Genomic DNA, 21,358 nt, shown 5'->3' on the forward strand with positions numbered 1-21,358 from the left:
CTCTAGGAGCCCAAGGACTAGATGACCAATAGGATTCTGCTTTCCCCATCACAAAAATGAATATGAGGATAAAATGACGGAAGTTAGGGCCAATAGTAGAGAACACTGGGAAAGTGCTTGAGACGGAAGGCATTACGTGACCTTGGGAGCAGTGAAGGGAAGACAGGGGCAATGATTAGCTGTGGCTCAAGAGAACAAAGAAAATTCAAATAATAAGACAGGTGAAAATTAAATGAGTGACCAATGAAGACCCACAAGTGTGGATAATAAAAAGTTCCTAGAAAAATTCAAGGTTCCAACTAGAAGAAGGGTGTCCCTATGCATTTCTGAAGCTAGGCATCAGTTATTCTCTATTCCCCTTCAACTGAGAGGTTTAGGTATTTGACAGCCAGGATTTCCTAGGTTCTTAGTTGACTTCACTATCAGTATTAGTATATATTCATATAATCATATCTATCTATCATCTATCTATCTATCTATCTATCTATCTATCTATCTATCCATCCATCCATTCATCCATCCATCCAATGCTTTAACCTGTCTAGCGTTTCCTGATTCTGAATCTATCAGGCTTATCTTCCCACCCCACGGGATTCACTCCTGTGTTGTAGGAATGTACTATCGAGACATTAATGGGTAAGCATGATAGTTGCTAGTCAGGCAACTTCTTTACTCAGAAATTTCCAGTGTAATGACCAGAGGTGCAACATGTAACTTCTCCAAGTGTTTCAACTGTGATTCATTAGCCTTACTATTGTGTATGTATGTATGATTAGTGTGTGATTACAGATATGTGCCTGCCACATCATGTGTGTGGCAGTCAGAGGACAACTTTGGAGTCAGGACTCTGGTCTCATCGGGAGGTATGGGCATCCACAGCAAGTCCCAGAGCTTGTGTAGGACTCCTCACTGGTCCACCACATTTGTCCCCTTTCAAACTTTAGATTCAGAACGTTGTGCTTTCAATTTAGACTTTGTTTTTATATAGGATGATTCATGAAATATTCAAGTTTCATTGTAAAAAATAAGCATGGGAGAAACTTAGTAAAAGGGTGTGTTTGATCCTTCCTCTAGGAACACTGAAACAAGAGGATCTGTCTATTGATGAGTAGCATCACGAGCAGATGGCAATCACGTGAGGATGACTTTTGTGTATTACTTCAGTTTTGGCCATTTTCAGAAAGAGTACAATTTTAAAAATTAAATAATGACTTAAGTTATGGTATTGCTCCGATTAAACATCAAAATACATGTTGGGTGGCTCTTTGCAAAATTCACTTGTGATAATAATTTGCTAAATCAATGTGAAAAACTTCTTATAGTAGTGTTATTGTCTCAACAATAGCATAATTCACAGAAGCACAATCTGGAATTTCCTAAAGGTTGCCACAAACTATTTTGTTTCCCAACTAAGATTTCTTTTAAAATTTCCTATTAAAAATTCACGACTGAAACTTCAATGCATAGTTTACACAGTAAGCTTTCCAAAACCCTTTTAGAATTAAAGCTTTGTTGTGGTTAAAGTGGAAGAAAAATAACAGGAGAGTCTTTCTATATATAGAAAGCAAAGAATAAGGAAGAACTTGAAGGACTAATTGGGTTTGCAAAAAGAAGTGCGATTAGGGAACGGGCAGTAGGCTTTCGGAAAATACGTTCCATAGGCATGTTTAAAGATCAATGCATAGCATGAGATGGTTAATAAAGTGAGCGCACCCAGAGATAGGAGCAGGAATCCGCCAAGGCACCAAAGACACCTGGTCCTAAAAGCCAGGTAAACAAGAAAGCATGAAGTACCTTCTCGGGAGGGAGTGGGAACCAATGAGAGATGGAGCGGGGCGGAGACAGGATGATGCAGGGCAAACGTGAGCAGCATGTGAACACATATGTGTCAGGACAACACCCGTTACCTCATAGGCTTATGTAAAAAAATTAAAACTGCGCAGGATGCATTTGTGTATTGAGGAATACATGCGTACATAGCAACAATCAAAGGGGAAAAAAAGAAGTATCTTAAAGTGGGATAAGGTTCATGTACATCAGTAAATTAACAGGTAAGCACCAATCTAGGTATTTAATAGGCGTAAGAATGGAAAAGTATTTATATGCTTAAAAGTGGAGGTGCTGCTTCCATGTGTAAAGTTCTCAGCCTCTGCTCTACGTCCAGGCCCGCCTGCTTCACAACGGTATGGCTGTGGATCAATTCTCTGAAACTCAGCAAGGCCCCAATGTAATGTTTTTTGTTTGTTTGTTTGTTTGATTGTTTGTTTAAGAGTTGTCTTGGCCATTGGGTCTTTTCAAAGTAATAAAACAGAGACTAAAACGCATACCTGCTAGGTGCTTTAAAGTATGAACTAACATACTTTAGTCAAATCAAATTTGCTTCTATGTATCCAAAGCATGTATTTATAATGTATTTTTATCTTATTACATGGCTTTTCTAAACTACCATTTTTTGATTTTGAAGAAGGGATTCTAATTTGACTTTCATTCTTTTGGAAGACACACAGATCCAGGGGGGAATATTTGATCTGTAACAGACATCACTCTGAGATTCATGAACCAAACTTCACCAAGATGATCTAAGTGGCATCATCACAAGCACAGAAATATACTTCAAAATTTCAAAAGCATAAATTATATGAATATAATACTACACTATAGTTGATGCCATAATTTGAAACCTACTTTCTGCACATTTATCAGAACTAAGACAATGAGCTGAAATTTGGGAAAACAAACAATATTTTAAATGTTATTAAAGTGATAGAAAATGTAAATGCTGGAAAACATCTAAGAGTCAATATCAACTTTTAGATTTACAGTCCAGGACCTATAATCCAAAGTCTCTAAAGACTGTGGACACCAACATTTAACTCTCTTTCAAGTGAAATTTTAGCAAAACTGTAGTAAAAAAAAATCACTATAATTCTTTTCTTCAGAGAGAAAATCAGTGGGTCTAAACTAGAGGGAAATGACAGTGTACTCAGACATCATCTTCTAATCACCAAAATGCAGCCAATATAAATTCCTCCAACTCTGTCTGCCCAGTCACGACTGAATGATATTTTCCAAATCACTCGTATCATTAACAACCAAACTAAAAGCACATAATTGCTCGAGAGAGTGGATTTCTCATAAAAGGACAATCCACTCACTGACATTTGAAAGCATCTTAAAAAGTCTCCAATCACAGATCACATACATTTCATTTAAATATTTATTTTCAAGTTAAGGGATTGTTTTTATTCATTCAATCTGTGGGTATAAACACCCTAAGGGGGAATGAAAAAAATACTCCTTTTCAGCAAGTTGCCAAGGAACTGATATGAGAGACATAGTATAAATTTTCTTGGATAAAAATAATAAAAATTCAAGCAGAACCTCCTTTCAATAAATTTTGTGTTCCAGATTCAATTCTAGCACAAAACAGTACTGGTAGTTTAACAATACAGTAGGTAATGATGTTACTCAAAAGGAGGAATAGAAACCTCCCCACTCTTAATACAGAATTATCTAAAGAAGGGATAGTTTCAATGTATGTGCTTTCCTAATAACTCCCAAAGTATGATCTCTTCCCCAATACACAACAATCACTCCGTAAAGAGTTTACTTTTTTCTACTTTAACATCTCTGTCCATCTTCTCAGTCTGGTCCATCCCAGCCCTCAAGGGAGATACAGTCCTTAGCTTGGGTTTCAAAGCCTCATGGGCCTCTGATTGTTTTGCAGTCTCTCCGACTTACTCATCTGGCTTTACTGCTCTAAATATACCCTTGTACTTGCCTTAGAACTTTGAAATTTCCAGTTGCCCTATTGACATCTAGCTCTTATTTATCTTTTTAAGCTCTGTAACCCGTATTTTTAATTGCATTTTTAATTTACATTTTAAATGTTATCTCTTTTCCCGATTTCCCCTTCAGAAACCCGATATCCTATGCCTCCTGCTTCTATGAGGGTGCTCCCTCACCCACCCACACACTCCCTCCCACTTCCCCACCCTGACATTTCCCTTTCAGTAGTTGGCATGCCCTTGGAGATCACAAACATTTTCTGCTCACAGATGCATGGGATACCTAACCCGGCTAACGTAGCCTCTACCTTCTACGTCATCACCTTCTGAAGATGACATCACAATGTTAACTTCTTCACAGAATTTTATGAATAGGGACCCATACTGCCTTTAATCCTAGCACTCAAGAGGCAGAGGTGAGCAGACTTCTGTGAGTCCCAGGGAAGCCAAACCTACATAGAGAAACCGAGTCTCAAATAAAAAATAAAGAAGTAAATAAGTAAATAAGTAATCACACAAACAAATACATTTTAAGCTGAGTCATAACATTCTTAGATTCTGTACATAACGATCTCCTGATAGAAATGTTGACTTGTCTGCCTCTCTGATATAATTCCTAAGGATATAAAGGGAACGAGAACGCCCGCTGTAAAGGGCGACACCGCGTCACTGACAGATGCAGAAGTTGCTCAGATATACTGAGTTTGGCTTTATCATCTTAATCTTTCCAGGCTTAAAACTTCGTTTGCAAAACAGAGGATCGATTTAAAATTAAGTTAAAAATAATTTGCCAGTTTTAAAAGTCAAATATTGATATCATATCAAGCTCCGTTACAGGATTCTGGTGCATCTGTAGATGTTGTGCTTAAACTAGACTATCTTTTAATGCCTCATTTTAAGTCTTTCCAAATTATATTTAAAAGCAGGAAAAAGACTGAGTATTATAAAATTTCTTAAAATGATGTTGATTCCTTCCCACAAAAAGGAATATATATTTCTAACTATTTACATAGCCCTCAAACTAAAAACATTCCAATAGGATTAAGAAAAATTCATTTTTGACCAAACATTTAAAGACACGAGCTGTCGCTATTTTTCAAGTGACAATTTTTTTTCTTGCACTTTCCAGTGAACTAAATTCAAAACGAGATTTGGGAGAAATAACAAAACCTCAGGAGTATAATATGCCACAAAAATACCAATTTTTTTTAAAAAAAATGTAGTATAAGAAGGAAAACTAGCCAGAAAAGACAGAGGCTGACTCAATATTAATACAACAGTGATTTTTTTTTCTTTTAAAAATTTTCAAGGAACCCGAAGTCAAAATCGGTTTCCTTCCCTTTGCCTTTGACAGTACTTGTGACTGAACATCAGGTCTCACCTGTGCTAGTCAAGTGCTGTACCACTGAGCCACACCTCTGTCCCTAGTAGTGATTTTTAATAATGGTCACGCATATGCACCAATAGTGGGGTGTAAAGTAAGTCACTGTCAGGATTTACTACATAATGATATTGAAAACTAGCTCAGAAGATACAGCAAACAGACCGTTTTCAAAGAAAGAAAACATAAGCAGAAAGGTATGGAACTGAACGTCTATTTCCTAAAGTGCCCTGACAACAGCCCTTTCATGCTCTAAGAAAATAATCATGGAGCTAATCTGATATTTCATAGCAGAACCCACAATAGCAGGGAAGAGAACACGTTAATTCCAAATATTTCTTATAGGAAAACTTGTGAAAATAAAAAATATATTGAGGTGAAGTTGAAGTATTTAACTGTTAACCTTCTCACAGTGGTAACAGAGCAAAGACACAGAAGTATATAGTATACTACATGTTTTTGCATCATGCATTATGCCAGAAACCGGTGTCATGAGCCTAGGTTCACAAGCATATACACACACAACAGCATCCATGTAAGAAATGCACTTACGTTTGCATCAGTTTCCGCCAACTTATTATTTCCATTCTCTAACATTCCTGGCTATTGCTAACTTTTGCTGTTTGGTTGTGTGTTTGGGTGGTTGGTTTGGTTTGGTTTGTTTAATAGAGAAGGAATTAATGTTACACAGCATATTTTCCACAGATATAATTTCTGTCCATATTTAGATTTACTACTTGATATTACTTAACACATTAAAGCCAACAATCGTTATTTTTTAGAAAGCAGTATTTTGTTTCCCCAGGGATAAGCAAAAGAATATGCTCATTGCTGTTGCTGTTCTTATTGATCCCTGAGAGGCGACCCATCTGTAAATCTGGTAGAAACAGACCTCTTATCCCACACCAACCAACTGTATACTTTTTTGCTGTCTAAACACATGAGTCACTATAATGATAGTGTTGGATAAGCTCATTTTGGACTGATTACAACCAAAGCTAAATGGTATGAAGCAGGCATTCCTTAGACTTGTTACAGCATATACTTGGCCTCGCTCTTCGGCATTTACAGCCTGGTATACATTCATATCTTCCAGAAAGCAGGCCGTTGAGGCCAAAATGTAAACTCCTAAAACGTCAAGTTGGCATGGTTCATGAGCAATACATTACCGTAAAGACTTAAAAAAAAAGACTAATATTTTTATTATAAACTATGCATCAGACAAAGAGCTGGATGCTTTCCTGATGAGATCTCATGTAAACTCTGTGGTGAACTTGAAGGAAACAATTGGAAAACTCCATTAAAGGCCAATGAAATTAGCTGAAGGAAAATGTAAGGCAGAACCCCTCCCTGGATGTGGTGTTTTAAGTGACAAGGGAAGGATGTATCATGAGGCTAAAACTGGAAAGAGGAAGCCAACCTCCACTCAAGGCTCCTTGACCATCGAAGAACTGAAATTTCACATCAGCAATGACAGCAAACGTGGACATCGTGGAAAAACTACCGCCACTCACCATAGTGCATGTAACAGTTTCCTTTGGTAGGATCCAGCTCAATAGCCTTCAAGAAGAACTTTTCAGCCTCACTCTTACGACCCTTGAAAAATAGAGAAAATGGATGATTCAGTGAAGGAATCACGATGGACTGTTATTTTAACCATTGGGCACAAATGAAATATGCTAATGTCTACGGATAAATGGCGATGGGGAAAATCACCTATTTTTAATCTAAATGAGGGTGAGCAAGGAGAATTGGCTGAAAGTGAAGACTGACATCAGGACCTGGGGACATCAAGAAGAGAAGAAGAAGAGTTTGAGCCTGTCGAAGTGATCAAAGATGGAGCTGGGGAACTGACAGTGTTTTTTACAGTTTCAAAGAAATAAGGGTAAACTGGGTTTACTTTAAAAAAAATCACTGCTATATTCTGTTTACCTTAAATATGATTAGTGCATGTGTGTGTATATATGTAGATGCATGGGGAGGTCAGAAGACCGGCTCAGATGTTAGATTTTATGTACTCTCATTTCATATGAATGAGAGCATTGCCTGTGTGTGTACCACGTACAGGCCTGGTGTCTGCAGGGACCAGAAGAGAGTGTTGAGTCTCCTGGAACAGAAGTTTATATTATCTGCCATGTTGGGTCTAGAAACAGAACCTCAGTTCTCTGGAAGAGTAGTAAGTGCCATTAACTGCCTCTCCAGACCCCAGCCTTCATATTGAGAGTTGAGCTCAATAACTTGCAAGGAGTTTAGCAACTGATCTACTGCCAAGTTCTTTCACTTGGTGTTTTATTTTCTTTATTATTTTATCTTAAGAAAGTATTCCCTCAGCTCACAGCATAGCCATCACTGCCAACAGGAGTTATACACTGGGATTGAAAATGTAGTATAGCTCCTACCCTCCAGTTCCATTCTGCTTGTCTTATACTAATTTCACGCAGAGGCAGACGGGCTAGGAATGGGTTTGACACAGAAATTCTAAATCCAGAAAAAGGATCTGCTCATTCTTTCTAAGACGGGAGTAAAGTGGGTTGAGCAGGAGTGTGTCTGTAAGTGAATATTCAGGACACCATTAGAACCCGAGGGAAACACTTAAGTGAGAAAAACAGCAAGGTGGACCAGAGGTCATAGACCTGTAATTCTATGAGTTTTCCTGCAGTCAAAAGGCTGAAGCTGGAGGATCCCAAGTTCCACAAGCCAGCCTGGGCTACCATGGGTAGCTCATGGCTAACCTGGGAAAGTATAGACTGTCTCAAAAATAATATATTATAAAAGGAGGCAAGTAGATGTAGATCCATGGTCCACTGCAAGGCTCTAGGTTCAATTTCAATCACATGTGCTTATATGCACACACATATGCACACACACTCGCCCACACTCATGCAAAAGTAGAGAAACACAGAATTCTGGTCTGTACTGAGGAAGAACTCTTTGCCATGGTCATTCTTGTCTCAGATCCTTCAAACACTGTACTCTAGGCAAAGTTCACCCCAAACAGCTCAGTGATTCTGAATGTTAAATGGGGCAAGGTTTAAATGAGAGAACACAAAGAGAATGAATGACAGGGTATAAAAGGTTCAAGTGTTCACTTTGGGGTACAGAGGGAACAAACATTAGTCCCAAGTGATGAAGGCAACAGCCGTTCTCTCAGACTGCTCCCCTTTACCTCTGACAAACGGTCCTTTGCAGATACAATCACTATGCACTTCCAATGAGGAAACCATGTCACGACTTGGGAAGTTTCCAACAATTATTTCTCATCGCTGCTATCCTTGAGAACGGAAGTACTGCTAACCTGGGACTTCATCAGAAACTAACTTCCCTCCTTAGCCTTCCTTTTAAGCAAATAGTGAGGGACAGGACAGAAAAACAACAGCACAGAGAAATGTGTTCTTGAAATAAATTCTGTTTTCTTGGAATAAGATAATGCAGGCAGGTTCTGAAGCAATGCAGCCTCTCCGTGGTGACTGCTTCTTCACAATGATCCACAGTAACAAATGAGGGGCCAGGGTAGGAGAGAAGAGTAAGAAGACATTGCCTAGAGTTGTCCCTGGTCTGGATAGTGGAATGAAGATCTAATATGAACTCATAGTGACAGCAAGGTCCGGGCTCTGTTCAGACACCATTGACTACAGTAAACATCTGCATGCTTGTCCTAGTTTATATTCTACCACACACCTCACACGATGATTAACCTTCCTTCACATGTATCTTTTAAACTGCGGGCCACTTTCCACAGTGAAATGTGTGAAATTCGCACGTTACTCTCAATCTATACAGCTTTACCTGACTTCTCTGCAGCTGCTTTGGCTTTGTTTATTGACTCCTTAAAAAGAGAAGCCATAGTCACCATACCCTTCATTCAACTCGCTGTCCTTATCCTTTGAATTTGCCTTTGGCCTTTATACCTATAACTAGTGGCAACCTAGTACTCATAAAACGGACTCCAACGTTCTTTCACTCTGACCATGGGACTGCACATCATAACTCCTCTCTAACAGCCAGGTTCACCCACTGCCCAGTGACTACAACCATAATGCACCTCAAAAACTTCTCAGGTATGAGCTTCAAAACAGAAAAAGGAGCGTGAGTAATTTCATATCTAAGTGTCTGTGTCCTTCCCTAAGATAATGTAGCAATTTTACCATGTTAGAGTTCCTTCGCTAATTCACTAGCTATGAAGAATCTGGCAGCCTGGTGTCTGGAGTAGAACAGATTCTAGGCAAGCAGAACAGTTGCACAACTTTTTATCTATATGACTCATGGGAAAACCATCTCGTCTTTGAGCAGCACTTAGCCCTATTACAGAAAGGTGGGGTACAGAGGAAACATTCTGCGTGATACTGTTATCATGGCTGTATTCAATAGCCATTCGTCCAAATTCATAAAGTGTACAGCACAAAGGGAGATGTATCAAATAACCACCTCATTCATTTATGGCAAATGTGCTCTACCAATGCCAGCCAGGTAATTAACTATAAGGAAGAATTATTTGTAGGAAGAAAACTTCATGGAAACACTGTTATTGCTGACTAGTAGGGTTTTTTTTATATATATATATATATAAACTTAAATCTATTTTAAAAATAAAAGTTCCTAATTTTTTTAAAGTAAAAGTGAGTAAAAGTGAGGGATTTTTAACATTGCACTATTATGATACATGTCATACAAAGTGATAATATTACCTAGGTAGATTAGAAACTTGTGGCCAATGTCGTCTGTTATTTATATATGCGCCCACACACAAGTAATAGAGTGCTGCTATGAATAAAAGAACATGATTTGCTGTATGCACAGCTTCAAAGCGCGTGTTCATTCTTTAGATCACCAGGAAAATAACATTCAGAGAATTTATAGAAGGGGTTAATAAAAGTTATCAGTGGTAAAGTGGCCACAAAATTGGTATATGTGATTTTTTTTAAAAAAGGCTTTGAACTTTTTTCCATTTAAGGTTTTAGGACAAAAAGGAAGAAACTAGATCATGTATCAATGTCACCATAAAATGAGAGGTAAAGTCCTCATGTATCATTCCCTGGTGAAACCACAGAAGGAAGCTATAAAAGTGTACATCAGTACTCAGGGGACAGTGGTTTGCGGTGGGACTCAGTTATTAAAGAAAGCTGAGACCCATACTCTCCAATATAAGAGGATCCTGGAGATCTCTCTTTTGGGGGAAAATACTGCACTTCTACCAAAAAAAAAATCTCTGCTTTGGTTACTATTCAATGAAACACCAAACAATGAAGAAAAGAAAGGCCTCATAAAGATATCTAAACTTAAGAATCAATCATCTGCCAGGCAGATGCAACACTGAGCCCTCAAAAAAGACTTTCAGTAATATTGCACATACTCAAATTTACTATTTCAACTATTATTTGTTTGGGGCAATGGAAGTTTTAAAATATGGGGAAAAATAAATTTTGGAGGCTTGGAATATAGCTCATCTGATAATGTGCCGATCACGAGTAAGACCCTGGGTTTAACCAGACCAGGTATGGTGGTACATGCCTGGAATCCCAGCTCTCGGGAGGTGGAAGCAAGGGAATCCTGAGTAGGGACCATCCTGGGCTACATAGCAAGGTCTAGTTCAGCCTGGGATACATAAGAAGCCTGAAAAAGAAAGAGAGAGAGAGAGAGAGAGAGAGAGAGAGAGAGAGAGAGAGAGAGAGAGAGAGAAAGAGAGAGAGAGAGAGAGAGAGAGGAAGGGAAGAAGGAAGGAAGGAAACAAATACTCAAAAACCAAGAAAACAGGACTGTGATAAGTATTGCCCATAACAACAACAATACCCACAAATTCCCAAGGACTGAATCACTATCCAAAGAGTACACATGGTCAGACCCATGGCTCCAGCTGCATATGTAGCAGAGGATGGCCTTGTTGGGCACCAATGGGAGAAGAAGCCCTGCCAAGGCTGGACCCCCCCAGTGTAAGGGTGGGAAAGCTGGAAAGGGTGAGTGGGTGGGGAGGGGGAACACCCTTAATGAAGAAGGGGATGGGGATGGGATAGGGGGCTTATGGACAGGAAACCGGGAAAGGGAATAACATTTGAAATGTAAATGGAAATATCCAATTAAAGAAATAAAAATAAAACACACACAAACAGGGCTGTTTAAGTTCACGAGAAACAACAAGCACAGCATCCCACACGCCCACGCCTTGTCCTCCCTGATCAGCCCTCGTCTGTTTGTGAGCAATGAACCAAATCCAGGTAAGCTACTCTTTTTTTTTTCCTTTCTATTTTTTTCCCTTGGCTCACAACCATCTGTAATGGGAGTAAGCTACTCTTGAGTTAAGTTTCTGCAGCATATTCCACAGCACGGCACGAGCTCCCAGCTGCTTTATTTCCTTTGCCTAATAAACTGGTGCTGATGCTGCAGAAGCTGGTCAGAAACAAGCTGCCTGCTGGGTGGGTGTAAAGCCCATAACATCTCTTTCAAAGGCTAACCAATGCCTTTCAACTACAGAATGTGCAGCCATCATACAAGAGACCTGTGTTTTTACATTCATGCACAACAATTCCAGGGCCTTTTGCTTGAGTACTCGGAAAACTGTATGCAATGTTAGAACCACACTATCACATCCGACTTTAGTTTGAACTATTTAATTTTTCTAAAGAAAATTTAGTCAGTCTGAGAAGTGGTTCCTAATCCTTATGACGATACCTATGATTCATCAAGTATATGTATGTACACATGAGAGAAAGTAGAGGCAAAGACAAAAAACAAAAACAAAACAAAACAAACAAACAAACAAACAAAAAACCCCCCACCACTTAAGGGCAGTGTTACTCAACCTTTAGGTTGCAACCCCTTTGGGGCCCAAATGATGCTTTCACAGGGATTATGTAAGTCCATAGGGAAACATAGATATTTATATTGTGACTCAGTAGCAAAATTACAGTTACAAAGTAGCAACGAAAATGATTTCGTGGTCAGGGTCACTGTAATACGAGGAACGGCATTAAAGGGTCTCAGCATTAGGAAAGGTTAAGAACCACTGCCCTGTGGGAACAAAATAGACCTTCATATAATACTTCACTAAAATATGGTCAACTGCAATAAAATCTTCCTGGGAAGCAATCTCCTAGACCTCGAAAGGCTTTAAATCAGAGCTCTCTTCCAGCAGGTCAGTTATATTTACAGGCATTTGTTCTAGGGGAACAGATGCCAATGCGTGCAGTCCCTTGGTGTTTTCCTCGCAGCCCTGTTTACAAGAAATTCGGTGTCTACCACCGTGGACTTGAATACAGTGTTCCAATAAGAATGATTTCATGGAAAAATCTTTAAGACAGGGAAGTTCCTGTTGCTTTTCTGTTAGATGTTACAGACAGGGTTGTAAAGTGTAGTTTCTGATCTCATTGTAGTTTCTTCATTATACCATCTCTACCACTGAGTCACTTTCAGTTGCGATTTCAACAGCAGGTTGAACCCAAGGCTTAGGCCATTCGTATTTCAAGGACAATGAAGGAGAAAGTACTCAGGGCTATAAAACATTAGTGCTTTGTTAGTGGTCAAGCTATGTGGCCATAAACACAATCTGTCTTAAGCTACTGAGAGGGAAAAAGGAAGCATTCATAGAGTCTGTAGGAATGAGTGTCTTGGTAACCAACACTAAGGCCCTACACCCTTGAGCAGTTCTTAGTCTAGTTGTGTTCTAGCTCAGTCTAGTCTACACAGTCCACAGAAAACTTAGAATCTAGTTAGTTTTGAGTATGTTGTTGAAAAAACATTCAAGCCAATGTTGGGAATATCAAGTGGTTAAGACCCTTCATGACACACGAGAGGTTTTCAAAGTGCAAAAGGACAAAACAGGCCAGGAAGAGTCAGCAGGTATAGGCTGTTGGGAACCATCAAGAAAAATACCAACAAACAACAGATTAAATCACATGAGAGTCACATGAAAGTCTTGAAAAGGGATGCATTGTGTAAGACCGAATGGTCTTACATGTTGACTTGGGGGCTTCTATTTTCATTATATACATTTTTGGCAGTGAAAACCCACAGTAAATACTGGATGCCATGTGATCTTCTGCTATCTACTATTCCCTGGATGTTGTTAACTAACAAAGACTTGGGTACACTCTGGGAACTGCATTGAAATGCTCCCATACACATGTGCCATACTTTCCATGGGGGCCATCGTCATCCACTCTGGTCATTTCAGGTTTCATGTATGGGCTGCTGAAGTCAGCATGAGGATATCGTCTGATGACATAAGAAAACAACAGAGACTCCAATAATATGACTCAGAGAATAAAATTACTGACTCCTGAGCCTGACAATCAGGAGATCCCTCAGGATCCACACTGTGGCAGGAGAGAACTGATTCCCTCAAGTGGTCCTCCACTCCATATGCATGCACGACTGAACTGATTAGTTAATTCACCAATGCAATTAAAAACACAGAAGTATTCTAAGTAGAGTCTCTAAGTTATACCTAAACAGAGAGGCCAGACTTGGAGTAGTGAACTCATTCCATTCCAGGGTGTTTATCTTTGTGGTCTACGTGAGGGTGGTCATGGTGGGAGAGCTGTGAAGTAATTAGAGGAAAGAATCTTTTCTTAGGACAATAAGTGGCTGATGGGTGTGGGCACAGCATTCAAATACACTCAAGGATGACTTTCAGCTCTACATTGCATCACTTGAATTAAATGAAGTATTTATTCTCATAGGGAAGATTTGTGAGTGCATCAGTAGGAACAAGTGTGTGTAGAGGGCTATTAGAGTTTTATTTGTTTGAGATGTCAAGGCAACACAGACTCTGGAGGACTAAGTCATAAAGACAGGCTGTAGCAAGGGCCACACACCAAGAGTGGACAGGAAATAAAAAGACCAAATAACTGATGTCTGACATGAGAAGACAGGGAAACTTGTGCAAAGGCCAAGCAAGAGAAAAAACAAATGGTAAAATCAAACGCAAACCATATCGCCTACTTAGAGTTGCAAAGACAAAAAGCATATAAGATCAGCATTAAATGTAGGCATTCAGGACCATTTCTAAGTGACTATTTAAAGCAGTAAGAAATGTTCTACAATGTCCTATGTGTATGACCTGGCTCTAGTACCTGCTTGAAATCAAAACAGTTGTGATCGCCCAGAGGAGAACCACAGAGCTGCAGGTGCACGAGAATCACACAAGATCCTATCTATTAATAATCCCTTGTGGAAGTGAAGAGAGTCCTCCATCCATCTCTGAGATTCCAACTGCCCCATCACATTACCCACAGCTGTGAATCGTCCTGTGATGTTGGGGTATCCAAGAGCTGGGAGGCCGGATGAGGTAATGACCGTATGACGCAGCATCTGTGAGTCATCTTAGGCTAGCGGTGGGACTTTCTAGTGACTTGGCTGCCTGTGCTTTACTCATGACACTGGAGGAAACCTCTCAGCCATCCTCCTGCAACTAACTTCAATAAATTCATTATTTCATCAGGCTGACTTGGGCAGGATTGTATCTTGGTCTGTCAGGTTTCTTCTATCAGTTGTCAATAGATTGTTTCTTCTTCGTCTCTTTATGACAACACATATATGCAAATGTATGGTTATTGCTTCTCAAAAGCATGTGTGTAGAATGTTTGAGTTTATTAAATATTCAAATTTATTGCTTTCTACATGGCTTTGAAACTATGGGTAAGTAAGAATTTAAAATTGTGAAGGCATAAAACAAAGTGGCTAGTGCTTACAAATAAAGCCTAATTAACCTTAATAAGCTTAACCTAGTCAGACTTCTTGTTATGGTACAATTCCAATTTCCTCTATACATCAGTTCATTTGTATATCTTCCCCTAAAGTTTAAAGGAATCATGCACACGTAGTATAATAACATTTCAGGGGGAGATAATTAATTTGATAAGATGGAACCATATCTTAAACCGCATCTGTGCAAATTACTTTGACTATTGCCTTATTAAACCGAACCCACAGTCATGTTAAACCCAGTATCTCATCACGGTCTCTTATCTATCCACAATCTTAGTTGGTGAGAACAGTATTTAGATATGCCATTAAAATGCTTGACAAAGGTCTACTAAAGCAGAAATTTTGTCTTAATCAACTTTATAATTAAACCATGGGTAAATGCTCTCCAAGCTTCTGCCTCAAAGCTACGGTATCCATATGTCACCTTTCAGTTAAAGAACAAAAGTATTCATCTGCTTTTAAGTAAAGTAACTGAGTAATACTTCAGCAATTCATTAAATGCATTTATTGATTCCCTTAATTCTACAAAATACTGGGTACCCAGCAAAGTGCAACACTGTTAAATACTAAGGTAAAAGGGGGATTTTAGTAACAGGTATAACTCCAGTCCTGGCGTTATACAAAACTGCAGCTGTATTAGGGTGGACTAACCTACACAATAAACATCTGGTTTGACCCAGTCAAAGTACACAGGAAAAGTTTCCAGAGGAACTGTTATTTGACTTAAAGATCAAAAGATGTATCTGATTGTTTGAGAAGGAGGCAAAATGGAAAGCTAAGGAGGGAGGGGCACAGCAAGAACATACCTGTGAGAACAACAAAGGCCAGCATGAAAATGGCTGAGAGCAGAGCAGAGCAGAGCAGAGCAGAGCAGAGCAGAGCAGAGCAGAGCAGAGCAGAGCAGAGCAGAGCACACCTTGTCTATAATCATGTGGAGATGCTGTCTGCTGTGTCCACTGATTGACATAAAGGCAATGAGGATAAGGTGTGTGTGTGTGTGTGTGTGTGTGTAGACACAGAAGTAAAGACTGGATGCCTGGTGTGACAGCAAACAGAACTATCATCTCAGAATGGTATAGAGGAATGGCACATGGCCCTAAGCAGGACAGACAGTAACAGCAGTGGGAAGGTATTAAAGAACAGAAGTACAGGTTTATAGCCTTATCTATGGGGCATTTGAGATGTCAAAAATTTGTGTCAATCACTCTGAATCAAATGTTTGAAAAGCAAGGTGAATATGTATTTCAAGAACACCACAGCAGTAAATGTTCGGTTTTTGCACCCTAAGGATAAGGGACTGAGATGCGTAATATTTTTTTTATAATTCAAATATTATTTTATTTTAAATGTTTGTTATTTTAATTGTCTGGTGAGTGGAGTGAATTTTTAAGTTTTTAAACTTTCCTTATTAGTAGTTTTTTATTAATTTTATTTTATTTTTTATGTATTCACTTTACATCCCATTCACTGCCCCCTCTTGTTCTGCCCCTGCCACAATACTTCCCCCATCCCCCTTCCCCTTCTTCTATGAGCAGGTGGGGTGTCCCTGTGTATCCCCTGCAGCTTGGCATTTCAACTGTCCAAGGCACATATTTTACATATCAAAGTCGACCTGGCCTCCAGCTTCTCCCAGACTAAATGAAAATTAAAAAGGTAAATGACCTCCCCAGCCCTGATTTTGAGCTTGTCTTGATAACTTCCATCTATAGATACCATGGCCAAATTAGAAGCGCCTAGATTCTTCAAACTGGGCCTTTTCCTTCTGGGTACTCCTATCACTTGATTCCTACTTTGGTTGTGACACTTTTGTACTTCAATTGCCATTCCTAATTCCCTCTCTAATTGTAAACCACTTTAGAAGAATTGTTTAATCAACAATTAAGCCAAAGGCCAGATACATGGTGAATGGTCAGAATGCACCAAGAATGCTAACTATCTTCCCAAAGCAACGGTTCAGAGCACAGGTCTTTCAAAAATAAACAACACGGATTGGTTTTCTAACAGTTCTGGTGGCTGGAAAGTCCCCCAAAGGCTACATAAATGCATATTCTTATTGGGAAATACGTTGGATGCGAGATAGAAAGAGCAGAGGCCAGGATGATACCCAAAAAGACATGCTGAAAGCCATCAGAGGCAATAAAATTCTTCCCCCCAAAACGAAAGCAAGAAATTACAAACTTAATCAGCATTCTGTAATCCACGAGAAAGTTCCAAAAGCACAGTGAGAATGGCGACCGGCAGGAAGATCGCTGTTTGCTAAGGTGCTGAATGCCTCTATGGACTCAACTGGAAAGCCCTCCAGTCTGAGCTCATGGCATCAAATCCAACAGATCCAAACACCCAGCAGGCATGCTGGAGTGATGACTGCTGTCTCTTGAGCAAAGTCCTAAGCATTCACTGGGCTCCTCTAGCCCAACTGTTTGACAAAAGCAAGGGGTGCTTCCCTGCTGCACAGACCCTCAAGGCTTCTCCAAGCTCGCAGAGCTTAGTGTAAAGGGTTGACACTGGTGCAGAAGTTGAAGCCCTTTGGGGACTGTTAGAAATTCTGTCTTGTGAGAGTAGAAAGGCAAGAGCCCAAACAACAGCTGTTTTGCAGCTGGGTCACAACGGAGCGCAAAAAAATCCTTGGACACCATAAAAGGTAAGCGATGATGGCGAGCGGCTCTCAGTGCGTCCATTTGTCACTGGCAGCGTGCCACCTGTTCTGAAATCCGAATGCTCTCCAAGAGGACAAAGCCAGATGTAAATAATTCCCCAATTTCAATTCATTTCATTTCTTTTGGTAAAAAGCCTCGGCAGTAAAGGATGCGTGCGGGAGTCACTTAATTTATTTAGACATAAAATTCTTTGATGATTTACCGGGGACACTAAAAGAAAAGCACCGGATTCAGAAACAGAAACCCGAGAACCTTGAAGGTAAACAGCCAGAGGAAGTCGCTGATTTGAATGAGTTTCATAGACTTCAGCAGCAGCGAATCAAAGATCTAATTAATTGAACTCAGTAAGTCTAATCCAAGAAAGACAGAATCCATCCCAAATGAAGCAGTTACCAATTCTGATTAAAGACAAGATAACTTTTTAAAAAGAAAATCACTTTTTTTGTTGTGTTTTCTTTTAAACATTTATTTTTATTTTACGTACATGAGGGTTTTGCCTGCATGTATGTGTGCCATGTGTGTGCCCGGTGCCCATAGAGACCAGAAGGGGGCGAGGAGGCTGTCCTGCCCCTGAGCCTGGAATTTCAGAGAGTTGGGATGTGCTTTGTGAGTACAAGAATGTAACTTGGGTTCTCCGCAAGAGCACAGCCATCTCCCAGGCTTTCTCCTCCTCCCTCCTCCTCCTCCTCCTCCCTCCTCCTCCTCCTCCTCCTCCTCCTCCTCCTCCTCCTCCTCCCCTCCTTCTTTTCTTATTTTGTTTTAAATTCCACAATCAATGAGAAAACTGACCTATTTCCTCAAATCTGCTCAGCTGAAGCTAAGGTTGGGAAACTTTGCTGAGACCTAAAATCAGCAAAGTGTAATTTGTGTACTAATGAGCTAACACATAAAATAATACTTTGGAAATGGAACGACTCATGCCTTCCATCTGCAAGTAATTTCAAGGTAAAGTCGCCCCTCAAATGGAGAATATTCTAGAAAAGTTCTTAGAAAGTGTGCCCCATTTGTATTGAGGATGTGTATTGATATCCTAAAGTAATTTCCAGTTTTCCCAAAAATGTTGTCCATGTTCAATTTTCCAATGGAGTTACACCTACAGCCACTTCCTGGTTTAGACAAACCTTATAATTTGTCCTAATTCTTAGCATTCACAAGCATTCACTGGAATCAGGGGGATCATATAATAGCTCTTACAGCAGCAGCATGAACCACCACATAAAGCATCCCTGAGATCGTACTGTGGCTTGACACTCCTAACAGAGAGGGCATTAACAAAGACATCTTTCATAGCTCAAAACCTGGGAACTTGTCAAGAATAAAGTTGTCTTTTATGGCCTCTGCTTACCACAACTGACTTGTTTTTTTACTCTATTGTCATAACACACTGAAATTCTACTCTTCCAGGCAAAGCTCTGAGCATTTTACAAGTACTGTCTGTCATATTACATCCTTATAACGTGCCTTAAATCCCATTCAGTAGAGGAAAGAACTGAGGTACAAAAAGGCTAAGTTCCTTGCCCAAAGTATATACATGTGCCTTGCAAATCCGGGCTCAAAATGAATATGGCTGTAGTGTCTGCGTGAGGACATCACCACCAGGAATCATGGAGTTAATTAAAACACAGCTTACACGATGGAGAGACTAGACTAACACTTGGTGAAGTGCTTACCTTCGAAGCATGAGACCTGAGTTCAATCCCACAGTAGTTGCAAGCATTTCTAATGCCAGTCCACGACTCAGGTAAAGGTGGGTCTCTGGGTCTTACAGATCAGCCAGTCTAGCCTAATTGGCTGTGTCAGAAGTCAAGGTGGGAACGTATTTTGAGAATTAATACCTACAGTGTACCTCTTGCCTCCATATGCATGGGTACATACATATGCACCCAGATACCCACATAGACACATGGATACACACATGTATAGAAACATACGCACAAACCTACCAACAATTATATTTTATAAAGCTAAGCTCACAGACCTGCCCAACCTTTCGTCATCATATGTTAGGAAATAACAACTGAAGGCCTGGTAGCCCATTACCATGGGGCTAGATAAGTGAAGATAAAATTAGATTATGCTTGCTTTTGCACAGCATATGACATCATAGAATTCTGAAGGCAGGGACTCGCCACCTCTAAGGGCTCTCATAAGACATATGTATGGTGAGTCTGTAAGAGCAGAAATAGATGTTAGGATATCAGTTCTGCCTGAGTGAGTCAGGGCAGTTTTCAGGAGGAGGTGGTATAATAAGGTAACAGATGGGGGAAATGCCGGGCAGGCCTCGAACACATAGAATGTCAAGTTAATGCTGGAAGTGGATGACTAAGACCTCTCTTCACAAAATTTAAAATCAGGAAATGATGTAGAAACTCTATTAGTTAAGCACATCGTAGGGACAGGCAACCTACAAAGATTGATTTGGTATGAAATTCTCTGTAATCCCAGCACACAGGAAGTGGAAACAGGAAGATCAGGAGTTAAGGACAGATTTAGTTACACAGTGAGTTTGAGGCCAGCCTGGGCTATATGAATGCCTGCTTTGTTTGAATTTTTAAAAGGGGGGTGGGTGGTGAAGTGGGGGTACAAATCAACTCAGGAGATTTATTTGAAACAAAAAAGTATATTTGGCAACTAAATTTAACTGCATTTCCACTCTGTTAGGAATAATTTTTCAGCCATTTTCTGTGAATAACTCTGTGATGTACAAAGAAAGAAGGATCTATGGAACATAAGACCAGTGAAACAATATTAATTTACCTTTCCTTCTATAGCTTGGTATGACAAGAAATAGTCCATAGAAGATTATAAGAACCTTTAAACTAGCTGGAAGGGAGAAAACACACAAATGGCTAGACACTGGCAACTTGCCAGCAGAATGTGGCCATACGTATAAATACATGTGACAAGCATATCACCAGACTGGACGATTCCCAAGCTCGAGAAGAGCATGTTCTGCTTCAAGTATACACACACACACACACACATACACACACACACACACACACACACACACACACACATACACACGTGCTTTGGTATTATTACAAAATCAAGTCTTTTCTCTCTGACAGTAATGTGTGATTCAGTAGAAAACAGGAGCCACTAATAGGAAAATATTCACTAGAGAAGAACCAGGTTGACGCAGACTAGAAACTCTCAAAGAATTTTCCTCTGGATAGACAACATAACAGAAATTTGGATCAGGGATAAATGATCACTGTCAACTTCTAAGACCCTCTTGACTTTGCTAGGGGAAATGTGTGACGTTGGCTGCCTTAAGACTCGCCAAACATCAACCTCTCTGTAAGATCTTCGCCTCACTGTCCGGTTTAATTGTCACCTGAGTTGGCAGATTTCTATTCGGGATGCAAAAGGAATGTAACTCACATACCCAACCATTAGAGCATTTCTGCAAAAGCAATGTGCAGGCATCCAGGAGGACAGTTTAGAAACATGACCTCATTCCTTACACAGATGCAATAAAGACCAGGTTTGTGAAGCCATGTGTTGACTCGCTCTGCTTCTCCGAGTGTAAGATTGTATATGTCAGGTACATGAAGTCATGTCGTGGACAGATGTGGAGCATTGAAGAGTTGTGGAAAAATCCCAGGATATTATATTAGATCAATTAAAATTAATTCTGTCTCCAAATAAGAGTGAATTATTATAAAAAGGGAGGTGTTGGTTCAAAGAAAAGAATCCTATCTTGGGGATCAGAATCTTCTCTAAAAGGATCCTTGGTCAGCTGTGATTCTTGGGAAACTTCAATAATATGTCCAGGAATTTAGCTCCTTACAGGGAGCTGTATCGCTGTAGTAGCTCTTGATCAGCTC

General features: G+C 39.8%; 1 protein-coding gene across 1 annotated transcript in view; it reads right to left on the minus strand.

Annotated features, from left to right (window-relative positions):
- Positions 1-21,358, minus strand: part of Tmtc2 (transmembrane O-mannosyltransferase targeting cadherins 2) — a 383,050-nt gene that overhangs the window by 80,792 nt on the left and 280,900 nt on the right. Inside the window, exon 9 of the mRNA XM_032911909.1 lies at positions 6,684-6,765. Coding sequence (XP_032767800.1) covers positions 6,684-6,765 — 82 coding nt within the window. The remainder of the gene's footprint in view (positions 1-6,683; positions 6,766-21,358) is intronic.

Source organism: Rattus rattus, chromosome 1 (genome assembly GCF_011064425.1).
Source record: "Rattus rattus isolate New Zealand chromosome 1, Rrattus_CSIRO_v1, whole genome shotgun sequence".
Lineage (NCBI taxonomy): Eukaryota > Metazoa > Chordata > Mammalia > Rodentia > Muridae > Rattus > Rattus rattus.